We start from the raw sequence: 17,161 nt of genomic DNA, 5'->3' as shown, positions 1-17,161 counted from the left end.
AAATTTTTTTGCTTGCTTTTCCACTGGTTCCATTAGGGCAGATCTGTAAGCACCCAAAACTGGGACAAGTTGAGGTGACTCAGGCTCAGGTGTCTGCCCCAAATCATGCTTTGGTGTTCAGACTGACTTGTACCCCATAAAAGAGTACCCCATAAAATTTGACACTTGGTAAGGACTTGACTGTAAGTCAGTATCCACTTCTATGAGGAAAAGTTTTAGGAAAAAACCTCGCTTTGTATTGAGGTCAATACCTGTATTTTTGGTGAGTTTTTTCATAGAAATGTGTGCTTGTGAACTTATTAAATTACGGTTCGGGGAAAAACCGACTGTAGAGATGTAACAAAGCTTTAGTTGAAATTTTAAGGATAATAGTCTTCAATTTTCAGTGAAAAGATTATGTAAGATTAGCAAGAAGTATTTAACACGTTGAGTTTAATTTAAAATCACTGTCCTTAAGATTTGGGCGCCTGTTTATTTTTTTTTCTATTCATTGGTCTCCAAAATGACATTAAGATTTATTCTCTGAAATGATAAGACTTTTTAAAAATGACACTGTGTTAATGTAATTAAATGTTTCATAAGATCTTTACTTCAATGAACTTGGCATTTCTTTGTGTCCTTTAGGTCTAAAATGTTACTATCTGAAGTATCTACTTCTTTTAAGTAAAGAACTCTTCTCAAATTGTGGTAGTGGGATATAAAAATATTACGTATATCCTCTGCCTGTATGATTCATTTAATGAGTATTTATTAGATATATGAGTAATTAGCACATGTTAGATGTTACGGTACATGCTGCTGTTGACACATGGAACTACACATGTGGTTTTTCTGGAGTATATTAGGATAGCTCTAGCCCTCTTTAAATTTTATTCTTTGTAAATTATGTTTACTTTCTTTCACAGAATAATGAGAAACAAATGCGGCAGCTCTCTGTGATCCCGCCTATGATGTTTGATGCAGAACAGAGACGGGTCAAGTTCATTAACATGAATGGCCTCATGGAAGACCCTATGAAAGTTTATAAAGATAGGCAGTTTATGAATGTTTGGACTGACCACGAGAAGGAGATCTTTAAGGACAAGTAATTTAAACTTTAAATCATTTTCTAATACAAGTTTACATAAATTCTTGAGAAGTATTTGGCATTCACCAGCACATTTTTTATTTTAAAGATTTTTTATTTTTTATTTGACAGACAGATCACAAGTAGACAGAGAGGCAGGCAGAGAGAGAGGGGGAAGCAGGCTCCCCGCCGAGCAGAGAAGCCCGATACAGGGCTCGATCCCGGGACCCTGGGATCATGACCTGAGCTGAAGGCAGAGGCTTTAACCCACTGAGCCACCCAGGCGCCCCAGCATTCACTAGTAAATTGAACCATTTCCCCAAAACTTTGGCCCTTTTTGGCATTTGAATGGATAATGTGGAAGGTAGAGAATATAGATTTGCTGTGACCTTCCCATAAGTTTATACATGGGAGCATAAGTCACAGATGAGAACTAGGGTTATGGAGTCAGGTTAAGCGTGGTATCCAAATTTGGGTTGTGTCTCAGTCACCTGGGGGTGCATTTTAAAAGTACAGATTTCTGTGGTGTACTATAGACCAGTCTCCTTGGTTCCTGGTGGATTGTGCCCAGAAATCTGGGCCCTTGAAAGATTCCAGTTGGCAGTTAGGGGTCATTGGGAAGTGGTCTGTACTTATAATTCTGTTCCTGAGCACCCCTCACCCCTTTTTAAGTTGTTAAAATGTTTGTGTGTATGTGTTGTTGTTGTTGTTGTTTTTTCCTTTTTTTTAAACTCAGGTTTATCCAGCATCCAAAAAACTTTGGGCTAATTGCATCATACTTGGAAAGGAAGGTAAGAAATGGTTTACATTGAGAATGTTTATAGGTTTGTGAGGTTCGCTTCTTTAAACTTTTTGTGCTCTGATACACAGAGGTAGTTACAAAGAACTGATTTTTATAGAGGGCTTGATACAGAAAAGATTCTCAGGTGGCTGATATAGTGATATTTATAAAATTAATAACAAATCATAAGCACAGTCTAATTTTCAGTTAACAAAAGACTAATACTGTAGTTCCCTAAAAACACATAGATTACAATGCTTTTTGAACTTTCATTGAATTTCTGATTAAAATATCAGAGCCCTGATTTTCCCTGACTTTTTTTTTCCACAGTGGATTGGATATAGTGTTTCTGAGCAACATACTTAAAAAAGAGACATTTTGAATATTTGCATATATGCAACAAGAAAGAGAATTTAGTTACTGCCTAATAAGGAGGTGCTTGAATGTCTCTGATAGTTCCTGGTATCTTTTACATAATTTGGATTAAGACCACTGAAATTGTCCATTAAAATAATAGATATTATATATATATATTTTTTAGAGCCTAGACATCCCTTAAAATGCTGGCCATGTGTTGCTCTTTAATTTAGACCTTGAGAATACCAGAGGTTTCCCTTGAAAGTGTTGCTTGATTTTAAAAAATGTTACTTTGGCTCCTCAAAAATAATTTATTTTCCTTATAGAGTGTTCCTGATTGTGTTTTATATTACTACTTAACCAAGAAAAATGAGAATTATAAAGCCCTAGTAAGAAGGAATTATGGAAAACGCAGAGGAAGAAACCAGGTGGGTTTCATTACTGTGCGGAAGGTGTTTCAGGGTGGAGACAGGGAGAACAAAAATGGTATAACCAGGACTTTGTATTTAATCATGTGTATTTTAGGGATTGACATTTCATTAAATAATGCGGATGTTATGAACATGTTATTATTTTGAAATTAATATATATTTAATGTGCGACATTATCTATTGTGAATGTGCTGTAAGTTTCTAGTATGACAAAACCAATGAGAGATGTTCTGTACTTCCATGTTATCTAAATTGTGCCTGTCACTGTGAGTAGCAATAATATAAGAATGGGACCCGTGACACTTCATTTCATACACCGTCTTTACCAGTCCTTTTGTCTGAGGAGGGGGGCGGGTAGAACCCGTGAGAAGGACAGAGAAATGTAGTGTGGTAACAAGTGTAGAGGCTAGTTTACCCAAATACTGGGGGCCTCATTTTGTTTCAGAGTAACTTCATTTCTGGAGTTTAGAAAGTTTTTACTCTGGAGAAACACTTGATCTTAAAAGACCGTGTTTAATGCAGTGCAGCGTACATTTTCACAGTTGCAGTTCAGTACTTTAAAAACTGTTTTCCCCCAAATAACTGATCAGCGGCTGTCACACTCCCTGGTGCTTTACCGGTGCGGCTGCTGGGGCGATGTGATGGCCATTGCTCTCCCTGTCCAGGTTCATCTTGGGACTTGGAATTGCGCGCGTGAATTTGCACCTCTGCTGACTGCCGACCTGCCTTTGTAAATCCTCCTGGTTTCCCCACACAGCCACCCTTTCTTTCCTTAGCCACCCCCCTCACCAGATACAGGCTGACCCAGTGCTGTCATTATCGGTAGATAATGTCATTATTGGTAGATAAGAATAATAAAGAAATTCTTTGTGTGGGGAAGTGCCTCTGTTACTCTGAAACATTGGTTTTCTTTCCTAAAGTTACCTGGGACACCATCTTGCTGTTCTCTGTGGCACACTCCTTCTTGTTAAGTTCCAGCCATATTAGAGTTTTCTTCTGCACATTCTGGTTCTGTGTGCTCACATCTGTGTCACATCCCAGAGTACATTTAACGGAACTGAGATTGTCCATATGTGCTCTCATCTTGACCTGAACCTTAGTATGTCTGCCCCCAAGTTGGCTCAGGTTGGGGTTGGTCAGCCTTTCCGTCAGTCTAGTCCTTCCCACCTTAGCTTTTATGTTATTACTGTGAACATTGTTTCTCTAGTTGTATATTTCTCTGATTGTTTCACTGGGAATTTGGGAGAGGAGGGGATTGAATGATGGAAATACAGCACAGTCTTAGATTGGAATAATCTTACCTGTTTCTTAATTGCATGTGTACTTCATTCTGTTTGTGTCAAAATAGGTGGATAGGTTTTCTGAAATTAGGTGGTATTAGTTTAAGGGCTTGCTTATATAGGACTGAATGACATTAGAGCTGATACCATATGAGAGGAGGAGCCACTGGACTTTTGAGAAGAATAGTATCAGATTGTAGTTGTGACAGGGTCATTCTGCCTTCTTTGTTGAGACTAGATTGTAAGGGAGACCAATTAGGAGGTTACGTTTATCCTCCCAGCGGCTTGAACTGGACTCTAGAGGGGGAGGTGTTGAAAACCTGTCCATGTCTGGATGCATCTTTGGACGTAAGGTAAAGAGGTTTTTTTGTTTTTGTTTTTAAAGATTTTATTTATTTATTTGACAGAGAGAGAGATCACAAATAGGCAGGGAGGCAGGCAGAGAGAGAGAGGAAGGGAAGCAGGCTCCCTGCGGAGCAGAGAGCCCGATGTGGGGCTCGATCCCAGGACCCTGGGATCATGACCTGAGCCGAAGGCAGAGGCTTTAACCCACTGAGCCACCCAGATGCCCCGGTAAAGAGGTTTTTTGCTGATGGATTGATGGTGGGGGATTCAAGGACAATTATCCAAGATAACCCTGAGTTTTGGCTTGTGGGGTTGCCATTTACTGTGTAGGCATGACTGAAGGGGTGGCAGATTTGGGGGGCAAAGTTGGGACATGCTGAATTTTAGATACATATGTCCAAGTGGGGATGTAAAGGGGGCAGTTGTAAGTAGAAGTCTGGAGTTTGGGAAACAGATCTGGGTTGGGAATGTACAATTTGCTGTATGGAAAAAGTTTAGAAAGATATCTTTTTTTTTTTTTTTTTTTTTTTTTTTTTTAAGAATCTAGTTACAAGTTAAGAACTTTTATTTATTTATTTTTTTTAATTTTTTAATTTATTTGACAGAGATCACAAGTAGGCAGAGAAGCAGAGAGAGAGGGGGAAGCAGGCTCCCTGCCAAGCAGAGATCCTGATGAGGGGCTCGATCCCAGGACCCTGGGATCATGACCTGAGCCGAAGGCAGAGGCTTTAACCCACTGAGCCACCGAGGCACCCCAAGTTAAGAACTTTTAAATTGGTGTGTCTTCATTTTACTCTGGTAGATAATAGAGATTCAACTAATTTGAAAGTCACTTTACTGCTCTATTATCCAATCAAGTTTGAATCAGTAGGAATTACCTTAGGTAATCCCAGAACGATTAGGTCAAATTTATTTTAAGACTCTATAGAGTTCTGCTGAAGTTTATCATTTCTGTTTTTATTTGATTGCTTCACCCGTCCTCCCCTCCTGACTCCTACCCATAGGAAGTCACTGTTATTCAGCACATGAATGTGTTGTGTACTGTTTGCCCAGAGAGATTCCAAGCTTGAGAGGTTGGATTTTTAACCTGGTATTGCTATAGGGAACCTTGCATATTATCTCCTCTGAAAGGGAATTTAATCTGAGAGTCATAGGGGAACGAGAGAGATAATCATATTTTTGTTGGACTTGTGTTCAGACATTATTGTTGGCAAAAGTTTTAACTCAGAATTCTGTTAGGTACTGTTGAAACCATTTCACAGTTCAACTTACTGGCATGCCATCATGGGAGTGAATGTGGTTCTTTATTAAGTTTTCGTTGAAGCTGTGAATATATATCAAAGATCAGAAGCCAGTCCTCAGTGTTACTCTGTGGGATCTAGAAATATAAGTAACATGCCAAGTAGTAATTTGATTCTGTGTGTAACATTTTTGTTGGAGGTAAGAATTTCTTCTTACCTTCCAGCAGAAACTCCCATCTAATAAGTATGTCACTGTGTAGCTAGAATTACTGTGGTACTTGCTGGTGACCAGCAGCAAAGCAAGTCATTGTTTAGAAGCCACATTCTTCGTTTCCAAATACTTGATTACCTTTCACAAGAATTTGTGCTCTTCCTTCATTCTGACAACATCTTCCTCTTTAAATATATCAGCAGGTTTTTATTCCCCAAGGACATTGAGAAAGCATATACTTATGTAAATGTAGTAATGTTTGAAGTTAGGAAAGTTTCTGACTGAATTGTTAGACAATAGTTAGACTGTTTTAGGCAGGTTTAAAAAGTTGGGTGTAAGAGAAAGAGCTTTAGACCCAAAAAAGCTCTGCCTCTCTATATCCATGTAACCCTAGATGTGTCCCTTCACTTTTTGAGCCTTGGCTTCCACATCTGTGAGCATGGAAGCAATAATTCTTACCTTGCAGGGTTAACATAAGAACTAGTTGTGTGTGTGACTTCCCTAGAGTGTGCTATCGGGGACAACCGGAGTGCCTAATAAATGGTAGCGACTGTAGCCTTTGTTGCCTTCACGATGATGCGTTGTGATTGACAGCTTTTACTCTTCAGGAAACTAGTTTCAAATTCGGTTGGTTTAAAGACATTAGTTTTAAAATATATATATATGTATATTCATTTTTTAAGAATAATTTTGTTTATTTATTTGACAGAAAGAGATCACAAGTAGAGAGAGAGAGGAGGAAGCAGGCTTCCTTCCGAGTAGAGCCTGATTCGGGGCTCCATCCCAGGACCCTGAGATCATGACCTGAGCTGAAGGCAGAGGCTTAACCCACTGAGCTACCTAGGCGCCCTTAAATATATTTTGATAAGATATTTTCTGTTTACTGACTGAGACACTTATAAAACTCAATGGTTAGGGGCCCATGGGTGGCTCAGTCAGTTAAGTGTGCTTTCGGTTCAGGTTGTGATCCCAGGGACCTGGGATTGAGCCCTGCATCGGGCTCTCTGCTCGGCGGGGAGCCTGTTTCTCCCTCTACCTCTGTTTACCCTGCTCGTGCTTGCTCTCTGTCTGTCTCTGTCAGATAAATAAATAAAATGTTAAGAAAAAGACTGAAGTGGCTAAAGGAGGACCTCATTCTTTCTGTCTCTTGAATGTTTTCAGTTCTCTAGATGCTTGCTCTTAAATTTAGTTATTTCATTTCTTGGCAACTTCATCATCTACTGAGTGGGAAGTCGTTTATCTGTTTTCTGAAGACTTGGGCATGTTAATAAACACACATAGGGTATATATAAGTGTTAGGTATTCAGTCAGATAGAGTAGAATAAATCTCAGTATAAACTGTCTCTTGATCTTGCTATAGAGGAGTCTGTTGAAATTTCCTTGTTCTTGGGGCACCTGGGTGGCTCAGTGGGTTAAAGCCTCTGCCTTCGGCTCAGGTCATGATCCCAGGGTCCTGGGATTGAGCCCCGTGTCGGGCTCTCTGCTCAGCAGGGAGCCTGCTTCCTCCTCTCTCTCTACCTGCCTCTCTGCCTACTTGTGATCTCTGTCTGTCAAATAAATAAATAAAATCTTAAAAAAAAAATTTCCTTGTTCTTCATTTATCGTGATAAAGTACATAAAACAGGGTGCCTGGGTAGTTCAGTCAGTTGGGCATCTGCCTTCACCTGGGGTCATGATCCCACAGCCCTGGGATGGAGTCCTGCATCTGGCTCCTTGCTTAGCCTGGAGTCTGCTTCTCCCTCTGCTGCTCCCCCTGCTCGTGCACTCTCTCTGTCAAATAAATAAATGAAAAGATTTCTTAAAAGATTTCTAAAAAAAATATACTTAAAACTTTTTGTTTAGTTTTTTTTTTTTAAATTTGGATTTTGATTTTTTTTTTTAAGATTTTATTTATTTATGACAGAGAGAGAGAGATCACAAGTAGGCAGAAAGGCAGGCAGAGAGAGAGGAGGAAACAGACCCCCTGCTGAGCAGAGAGCCCGACGTGGGGCTCGATCCCAGGACCCTGAGATCATGACCTGAGCCGAAGGCAGCGGCTTAATCCACTGAGCCACCCAGGCGCCCCTTGATTTTGTTTTTTAATGTCGTCTCACATTTACAGCGCACAGTTTGTTGTGTGGCAGACAGGTTTCGTGTTTGCGAGGTCCTCCCTAACAAAATAAAACGTTCTTTAATTGACCAAAAAGTACTAGGCTTAACGAGGGAGAAACCTGGACAGGAAGCTGTTGAGATGCCTCTGTCAGGGGACCTTCAGATGACTTTGCTTTTGACACTGTGGACTTGTCCTCCAGCCCCCCTACTAAAGGGCGTGAGAGCTGTGACTTGGAACTTCTATCCCAGAGCATGGGGTTTGGCACTTCCCTTTACAGATTTGCATGAAACAGAAGTAGTTGCAATGACTTCCTGTGAACTTCGGAGGTTACTCCTTGGGCTCTTTACCGCCAGGAGCAGGTGTGGCGGTGGCTCTCGTGCCTGTCAGCCAAAGGGAGACAGATGCCGGTTGCACACTCTGGCCCTCCTGGCTCTCCCTCTCCACCCACTGCTGCCTAGTCAGTGTGGATGGATTCTGCTTTGATGGGGGTTGTGCTCGCAGCTGTCACACACTTGCAGAGACTATCCAGCAACTCCGCCAGTTTCTTGGGATCTTGTCCACCCCTTCTGCAGGATTGGGGGTTGTGCTTCAGAAGACATCCTGCGCCCATCTTCCCATTGCCTGGTTGAAACAGGTGCTACCTTGCTTCTCGGTCCCTCATACTAGGGAAGGGGGAGTAAAGTCAGCTGCTGGCTGCATTTCAGACGGCGGGGAACGTGTGGGATCGCTTAGTTTCTTCAGAACACTGGTTGGCATTAGAAATAGAAACGTATTAAGGAAGCAAGTTATATGTATCATCCAAGTCTAAGAGAACAGTGAAGCTCTTTACTCCTCTTCTGCCACGTTGATACCTCCCTGTCATTTCTGAGGGCTATAAACCACTTTCTGGGTTAAGAGTCTACTCGCCAGGCAAAGGGCAGAGTTTATCGCTAGTGCGCCATCCAGTTTGTTTAGAATGACTAATGGATGCTACTTTTATAGCACTTGAGTGGTTGGGGATTATTAGCATTTGAAACCAGCCTTGTTGACCACTGTGGTGTCCTAGGGAGTCAGTCAAAGGTGAGAAAAACATTCCCATTTTTAAAGCAGACCTAGTCATGGTTGGAAAGTACACATTTGAAAGTTTTCCTGATTTTTAAATTTTTGTCTAGTAATAGCAAACACTCAAATGAAAAGGAAACTGGCAATTACCAGAGTGAGAAATTGGGGAAGTCAGATCAAGCAAGTGAGGGAACCATGGTATTGAGACAATTTAGTGAGGGGTCAGAGAGGAAGATAGATAGAGCTCTTCCTCATAGACTGAAATTTCATAGAATAAAGGGACCAGGGGTCATGATGGGGACAAATAGCAAGATCAGCAACAATGAAAATGTGGGGTAGGTGGGGCATGAGTGGTTGTTGTAGAGATTTTCTGATTTCAAGATCTTGGAGGTAGAGCAGTGCCCACCAGTGATGGCAATTGTGACTTCACCTTAGGAGAGTTTAATGAGCATGACTTCAAGAGTATTTCAGTTGTAGGATATTACATTGCTAGAAAAAGCATTGAGGTACATTTTAAAGTTGGAAGAATAGGGGCGCCTGGGTGGCTCAGTGGGTTAAAGCCTCTGCCTTCGGCTCAGGTCATGATCCCAGGGTCCTGGGATTGAGCCCCGCATCGGGCTCTCTGCTTGGCGGGGGGGACCTGCTTCCTCCTCTCTCTCTCTCTCTCTGCCTCTCTGTCTCCTTGTGATGTCTGTCTGTCAAATAAATACATAAAAAATCTTTAAAAAAAAAAAAACAAAGTTGAAAGAATAAGGGCAAGGCATAATGAGCCATGTGATGAAATCATCTGTGTGTTTTTAGGACTATCTGAGAAGTCAATCCATAATACCAAAACGGGAAAAAAAGGCATCATAGGTAGATTCTGTGAAATTTTTAAAAAGGAGGTATTTTTTAAAATACTGCAGTTCAGCAATGTTCTGGAAGTGGCAGTTGGGAGCAAGAAGGATACAGATTCTTATTTATTTCCTTGTGGATTTGAAGAAGGCATGATATGGGACCTCTTGGAGAGGCCAGTTTAAGGTCTTTGTTATCTTAAGAAAAAAACCAGATTTAGCCAGTAGGTGAAGGACTTTGAGATGGTATTAAGAATTAAGGGAAATTTTACCTCAATTAATGAGTACTTCATGTTGTCTGGTGACAGAACAGGTAAGAGGACAGGCATTTATTAGGAGGCAAGATTGACATTGGCCGGGTCAGAATGAAAGATTGAGGTGGGAGGGCCAAACTTTTCAGAGAAGCGGGATAAAGGAACTTGGTTCTGGCTGTATCCGGCACACGCAGAGGCATCTGTGGTCCAGTTGTCTCCTAGGAACTTGGGATACTTAGAGGAGTTAGACTGGGTTCCTTGTCCTTGAGGAGATCGTAATGCAGGGAGCCAGACAGACCTTGGTAACCCAGGGATGCACCACCCTGTGTAAGTGCCGCAGGCAGGTGTGGGCCATGCAGGTGGCAAGGTAGGGAGACAGGGCCTGGAGCTTCTCTGTGGAAATCAAGAAATGCCTCACAGGATGTAGCCTTTTGAACTGAATTTCAGAGGCTGTGTCAGAGTTTACTATGCAAGGAGGGGTGGAAAGAGTGTTCCAGGCAAAGACATGAAATGCGGGGTGTGTATAGGTGAGTCCAGAGCAGCAACCAGTGTAGGAAAGGTCGGGGGTTGGAAGACATACACACGGACGGGGGGCTGTGTGCGCCAATGCCGAGGGGCAGTTCCATCCTACTTAGCTTAGATGGTCTTGATTTCTGCGTTGAATAAACATAATACTGGCACAGACTTGATTTCACTTGTTTTCCTGTAGAATCCCAATTTTAGCAAAGATAAAAGGGTCCCGTAATCGTATTCTCTCCTTGTCTTTGTTCATATTTTTAATTATAGAGTTGTAATTCTAGGTTAGAAATATTTGAGTGTTTCACTTCTTTTCACTCTGTTATCTCCTTACTGTTTTTGCAAATTACTTTAGTCTTGATGATGACTGTAGCCATTCTACTATTCCCTCAAGTGAATGTTTGCACAGAAGACTAAAAGCATAAAGGTGTTCTTGTAGTATCATCCATAGTGATGAAAAGGTTGGAAGTATATTAGGTATCTAATACTCGGGGAATGGTTTGGTAAATTATAGGTTATCAAATTTTAAGGTAGAATTGAAATGCTTGAGTGATAGATTAGATGTGGGAGTTTACAGAAACAGAGAGAACCAACCTCAGACTTCAGGTTTCTAAGTGGAATCATAACACTCCTGCCTCTCTGGTGGGTCCAGACACTAGGAACATCTGTGTGTGTGTGTGCATGTGTGCGTGCTTTTAAGCAGTACCTATGGAATATATTAAAGAGTGTTAGACTGATTTTTAATATGTTACTCCTAATTACATTGTAAGTGATCAGTAAGTTAATTGCTTATAAATTTTTGTGCAAAGATATTTATTGTAATTTGTCATCATAATTTGAGGTGTTTCTTTTAATGTTAAATTTGACAAATGATGATTCATTCTAGCAGCAAATTGCCCGACCCTCACAAGAAGAAAAAGTAGAGGAAAAAGAAGAAGATAAAGCAGAAAAAACAGAAAAAAAAGAAGAGGAAAAGAAAGATGAAGAAGAAAAAGATGAAAAGGAGGACTCCAAGTGAGTTAAATGATTAGATATTAGTTTTATTTTAAAATCATGGACCTATTGACTATCTTGAAGGTAAAAATTTTAGATAAACAAATGAATTAGATGTGCGCTTTGATCATCTTAATGTGCTTTGACATAATTAAAGAATAGGATATTCTGGTAAACACAACTTTTGGCTTAATGGACTTATTTGCCAGACATGAGACATACTTTTCAGAAGGGATTAGCTATAGTAATATACACTCATCACTGAGATATATTGAATATAATTTAATTTTTAACTTGGAAGGTACCTCAGGATCTTTTTTTTTTTCACCTTTGATACTTAACACTCATGTAAAAATGCTGATAAATGGTTTTCTTTTCTATAATACCTTCTATTACAGTTTCATGGGTTTTATTTATTGTATAAAGTGGGGTTCCTGGTTTGTTTGTGGTTCTCTTGCTGTTTGCCTGGTTATAAAAGTAATTCTTGTTTACTATAGAAAATAAGGAAAAGACAGCAAAATACTTAACAAAATCAGCCTGGGATTCTGCTGCTCAGAGACAGCTCTTGTTGATGCCTTTGTGCACATATTGGGGTGCAGTGGCGTGGGGGGCTTAGTGGCTCACTTGGGTGGATTTTTTGCAAAAGATAGGCGCTTTTGAGGCATTATTTACCCAGAGTAAAATTCACCAATTTTAGATGTGTATTGAATGTATTTGGACAAATATATGCACTGCTCTGACTCTTGACACAGTTGTGACATAGTGTTTCCATCACTCCAGAAAGTTCCCACATGCTCCTTTGCCATAGCTTCTCCCCCACTTCCCTGCCATCCCTGTCTCCCCCTGGAGACTTCTCACCTGTTTTGCCTTTTCTAGAATTTCATATAAATGGATTTATGCGGTATGTAGTCTTCTGTGCGTGGCTTCTTTCACTGAGCGTAATGATGTTGACATCCATGCAAGTTGTTGCACGTATCAGTAGTTCGTTCTTTTTAATATTTATAGTGCTATTTCTGGAATCCCCTTGGAAATACTGAAGGTTTATTTGGTTTTGTGGCAACTATAGCCTGAATCACTTGGTATGGTTGTTAAAGAGTTGGATACCCTACATTGCCATTCTAATCTTAAACTTTAGGGAGAGAACTGTTGAAAACAATTATTTTTTTTTTAAAGTTTTTAGGGAAAACATTTATATTCCCACATGGTCCTTGGATCTGCTCATATGGAACTGCCATATCTTGGTTTTCACTTTTTCCCTTAAATCTCTATTAACAAGCATTCATTTATTAGTGATGTGAGCCAGCTCTTATGGAGGTTGCAAAAGGACATAAATGATATGTACTGTTCCCAGGTAGTTTATCGTCTAGCAGAGGAAAGCTAGGCAAGACGCAGGTACTATTCACGATAAAGAAGAAAGCCTGGAAGAAATGAGCAGAATCCGGACAGGATGTTGGTAGACTGAAAAGAGGTTCAGGGTTACTTCTGTCTGAATGGTTTAGAGGACTTTATGCAGGAGCTAGTGGTTAATGTGGAGAGAATAAAAGGAATAGCATGAAGAGATGTGCTGCTATGAGAAATAGCAGATAGTGGTCTTACTAGACTGGGACAGAGGGTGGCTGAGGAAGAACAATGGAAGTGGATTGGGGTTAGATTAAGTAAAACCTTAATGAAGCTAAAATAGTCCATGCTATGTGTTGTTTGAATGGGTGGAATGTTTTTTTTCTCTTTCTTTCAAGATTTATTTATTTATTTTTTAGAGAGCCTGCGCAGGCATGCATGAGTAGGGGGAGGGGCAGAGAGAGGGTGAGAATCTCAAGCAGACTGTGCTGAGCATGGAGCCTGATGTGTGGGGCTTGATGTAAGAACCCGGAGATCATGACCTGAGCTGAAATAAAGAGTCAGAGGCTTAACCGACTGAGCCACCCACGTGCCCTTGGATGGAATGGTTTCTTGCCAGAGCTATTCTGGTAGAATACTGACCCACAAGCAGCAAAGAATGGATGGACTGGAGATGCAAGTCAGGGAGTGGAGTATCAAGGTACTGAATAAGAACAATGATAGTAGGGGCGCCTGGGTGGCTCAGTGGGTTAAGCCTCTGCCTTCGGCTCGGGTCATAATCTCAGGGTCCTGGGATCGAGCCCCGCATCGGGCTCTCTGCTTAGCAGGGAGCCTGCTTCCTCCTCTCTCTCTGCCTGCCTCTCTGCCTACTTGTGATCTCTCTCAGTCAAATAAATAAATAAAATCTTAAAAAAAAAAACCAGTGATAGTAGAAATCAAGATGGTGGAACTAGTGGGAACACTGTTACTGAGATGAAATAACCAAACCCTGACATGAGATTGCATGTAGGAGGCAAAGAAAACGAGAAGAAACCAAAGATGATGCCAGATCTGTAACCGTGAATGAATGTGATCACGGTGGTACCATTAACAATGAGTGATTAGAGCATGGCGGGGAGCAAGAGGCAGAGTGGTGACAAGCATGTTTTTGGGCATGTTGAGTTTGTATTGATGGGGAATTCAGGTATATTGATAGGGATTCCCAGCGGGTATTTGGGAAGACAAGTATGGATCTTAGGAGATTTAGTAGACTTGAGGTGTGAGTCTAAAGATACAGATGGGGAGTCATCCCAGTGGAATGGGTGAGAATGGGGGTAACTTTGCAGAGTTTTAAGGCCAACGTGAGCCTTGGGAAATGCAAATGTGAAAGAGGAGGAAGAAGGCAGCCCGCAGAGGGAGAGCCAAAAGAGCAGTAGGGATATCAGGAGGCATGAAGTCCTGAAAGTTAAGTTGGGAAGGATGTAAAAAGAATTGTCCTTAGGGTCGGTTGCAGCAGGAATATCAGTGCAACAAGAATTGAGAAAAGGTCATCTGAATTTGCAGTTAGTAAGTCACTGGTGACTCTTGACAAAATATCTTTAAGATGAGTCCGTAGTAATAGCCAGATTGCTAAGGGAATAAAGAAGTAGAGAAGGAGGGTTGCAGGGTAACTTCGAGGGCAGTTCAGGACGAAGGGGGAAAATTCTGGAAGAATTTTTTTTTATTGGGGTAAGCTCAGTAAGCTACAACAGATCTTTGAAGTACATAAAATTTGAAAAAAAATCAACACCTCCCATTAAGTGAGAGCCGATGAGTCTCTGAGTATTGCCACCTATCCATTCATTTGCCAAAATGTATGTTAGGGACCTTGTTTTTAAATCTGACAACCCTGGGAGGTACGTACGTAGTATGGAGAATAATCTTCTGGTGTCACGTGTGGTGCTACTGCTACTAATAGTGAGAACCCTTTATTTATTGATCAAGTTTCTCCTAAGTGGCTGAGGGAGGTTCAGCCCAAATACCAGTAGACACATATGATGCTTACTGTGTTCTAGGCACAGTTCTGAGCATTTTGTATAAAACTGAGCATTTTATATAAATGAACTCCTTTAATCATTGCAACAGCTCTATGAAACATAAGGTTGTCATCCTCACTTACAGATGAGAAAAAGACAGGCCTGTGGAGGGGAGGTCACTTGTCCAAGGTCACATGGGTGGTAAATCACACAGCTCTGGTACCAACCTGGGCAGCCTGGCTCCAGACTGTTCTCCGTTATAACGCCTGGGCCACACTGGCCTGTTGGCACATAATTAGTGTTGGAGATGGTTGAGCATACTGAGGCTGGTTTAATGAAGCAGTACTGTAGACTATTCCTGCAGAAAAGTTGTCTGTCTTAGCCTCTTCCTTTCACAGAGGAGAAAACTTACCTTGGAGCCAAAGTAAAAACTCCAGGACTCCTGCTTTTTTTGGTGTACCCCACTGCCTGGGGTTGTGGGTCTAGGGGCTGTTCTGCTGCCATCCATTACTTTCTCATAGGGTGTTGTCATACATAATAAGGTGACTTGAATGTGTGTAAAATTTGAGTCCATTAATGAATAAAACAGACCTTTGTGAAATATCTTAATTTGAGCCAGTCAGAACCCTTCAAAATTGGGGTATGACAGCATCTTTCATAAATTTTGTTTTCAGTAACTGAGAGACTGGATAGTCTTATTTAATTTATATTACAAAAATTCCAAGCAACAACCTTCTTAGATGCATGTATCCTTCTAAATCACACAAGCTTTTCATCGGCTTCTGTTTCCAGAGAAAATACTAAGGAAAAGGACAAGACGGAAGGTACAGCAGAAGAAACAGAGGAGAGAGAGCAGGCCACTCCCCGGGGACGAAAGACTGCCAACAGTCAGGGCCGCAGAAAGGGCCGCATCACCAGGTCCATGACCAACGAAGCGGCGGCGGCCAGTGCTGCGGCTGCTGCGGCCACCGAGGAGCCCCCGCCGCCTCTGCCACCACCACCAGAACCCGGTGAGTGTGCGAGATGGGAGTGAACAGGCCATGATTTTGTGCAGGATTCTCTTGCACTGCCAGGGTAGAGCAGGAAGGTCCTCGGATATGGATGACCTAGAAATAATCTGAAAGTCTGGCCTTTAAAAAAATTTTTTTTAAGGTTTTATTTTAATCACCTAGTGTTCATCATGACAAGTACACTCCTTAATCCCCATCACCTTTTTCACTCATATTCCCCCCCCGTGGCCCCCGTTCATTCTCTATAGTTCAGAGTCTGTTTCTTGCTTTGTTTCTCTTTTTTCCCGCTTTGCTTATTTGCTTTGTTTGTGAAATTCCACATGCAAGTGAGATCATACGGTATTTGTCTTTGACTATTCTTAATATTATGGTTTCTAGCTCTATCCATGTCATTGCAAAGGGCAAGATTTCCTTCTTCTTTAATGGCTGAATAATACTCCATGGTGTGTGTGTGTGTGTGTGTGTGTGTGTGTGTGTGTGTGTGTGTGTTATAGAGATACATATATACTACGTCATCTTTATCCATTCATCACTTGATAGTTGGGCTGCTTCCACATCTTGGCTGTTGTGACTAATGCTCCTATAAACGTAGGGATGTATGTATCACTTTGAATTAGTGTTTCTGTATTCTTTGGGTAAACACCCAGTAGCTGGATCATACATACAGAGTTGTATTTTTAATTTTGAGGAACCTCCACACTGTTTTCCACAGTGGCCACACCAGTTTGCATTCCTGCCGGCAGCGCAAGAGGGTTCCTTTTCCTCCACATCCTTGCCAACACCTGTTGTTTCTTGTATTGTTGATGTTAGCTGTTGTGACAGGTGTGAGGTGATGATGAATGATGCTGAGCATCTTTTCATGGGTCTTTTGGCCATCTGGATGTCCTTGGAAAAAGGTCTGTTTGTGTCTTCTGCCCTTTTGTTAATTGGATTATTTGTTCTGTGGGTGTTGAGTTTTATAAGTTCTTTATATAGTTTGGATACTAACCTTTTATCAGATATGTCATTTGGAAATATCCTCTCCCATTTGTAGGGAGGATTTAGTTTTGTTGTTTCCTTTGCTGTGCAGAAGCTTTTTATTGTATTTTTTTATTTTTAAGTTTTATTTATTTTTTTCTAGAGAGGGAGAGGGAGGGAAAGAAAAAGAATCCCAAGCAGGCTCCACACACAGCATAGAACCTGACCCTGGGCTCTGTCTCACAACCCTGAGATCATGAGTGAGCCAAAATCAAGAGTCGGACACGTAACTGACTGAGCCACACAGGTGCCCTGGAAGCCTTTTATTTTGATGTAGTCCCAGTAGTTTATCTTTGCTTTTTGTTTCCCTTGCCTCAGGGGACCTAGCTAGAAGAATGTTGCTGTGGCCAGCATCAGAGAA

At 41.2% G+C, this 17,161-nt stretch overlaps 1 protein-coding gene across 18 annotated transcripts in view; it reads left to right on the top strand.

The window, feature by feature from the left end:
- The window catches only part of NCOR1 (nuclear receptor corepressor 1), a 154,367-nt gene that overhangs the window by 70,277 nt on the left and 66,929 nt on the right, over positions 1 to 17,161 (top strand). For 12 of the 18 annotated variants that reach the window (XM_047709183.1, XM_047709184.1, XM_047709187.1 and 9 more), the window contains 5 exons: positions 906 to 1,084; positions 1,803 to 1,857; positions 2,531 to 2,632; positions 11,335 to 11,462; positions 15,566 to 15,783. In XM_047709183.1, coding sequence (XP_047565139.1) covers positions 906 to 1,084; positions 1,803 to 1,857; positions 2,531 to 2,632; positions 11,335 to 11,462; positions 15,566 to 15,783 — 682 coding nt within the window. The remainder of the gene's footprint in view (positions 1 to 905; positions 1,085 to 1,802; positions 1,858 to 2,530; positions 2,633 to 11,334; positions 11,463 to 15,565; positions 15,784 to 17,161) is intronic. The other 6 variants (XM_047709198.1, XM_047709197.1, XM_047709200.1 and 3 more) reach the window with 1 other exon arrangement.

This window comes from Lutra lutra, chromosome 16 (genome assembly GCF_902655055.1).
Source record: "Lutra lutra chromosome 16, mLutLut1.2, whole genome shotgun sequence".
NCBI classification, from domain to species: Eukaryota; Metazoa; Chordata; class Mammalia; order Carnivora; family Mustelidae; genus Lutra; species Lutra lutra.
The sequence above is the reverse complement of the archived record's forward strand: the minus strand, read 5'-3'. Positions and strand labels throughout refer to the sequence as shown.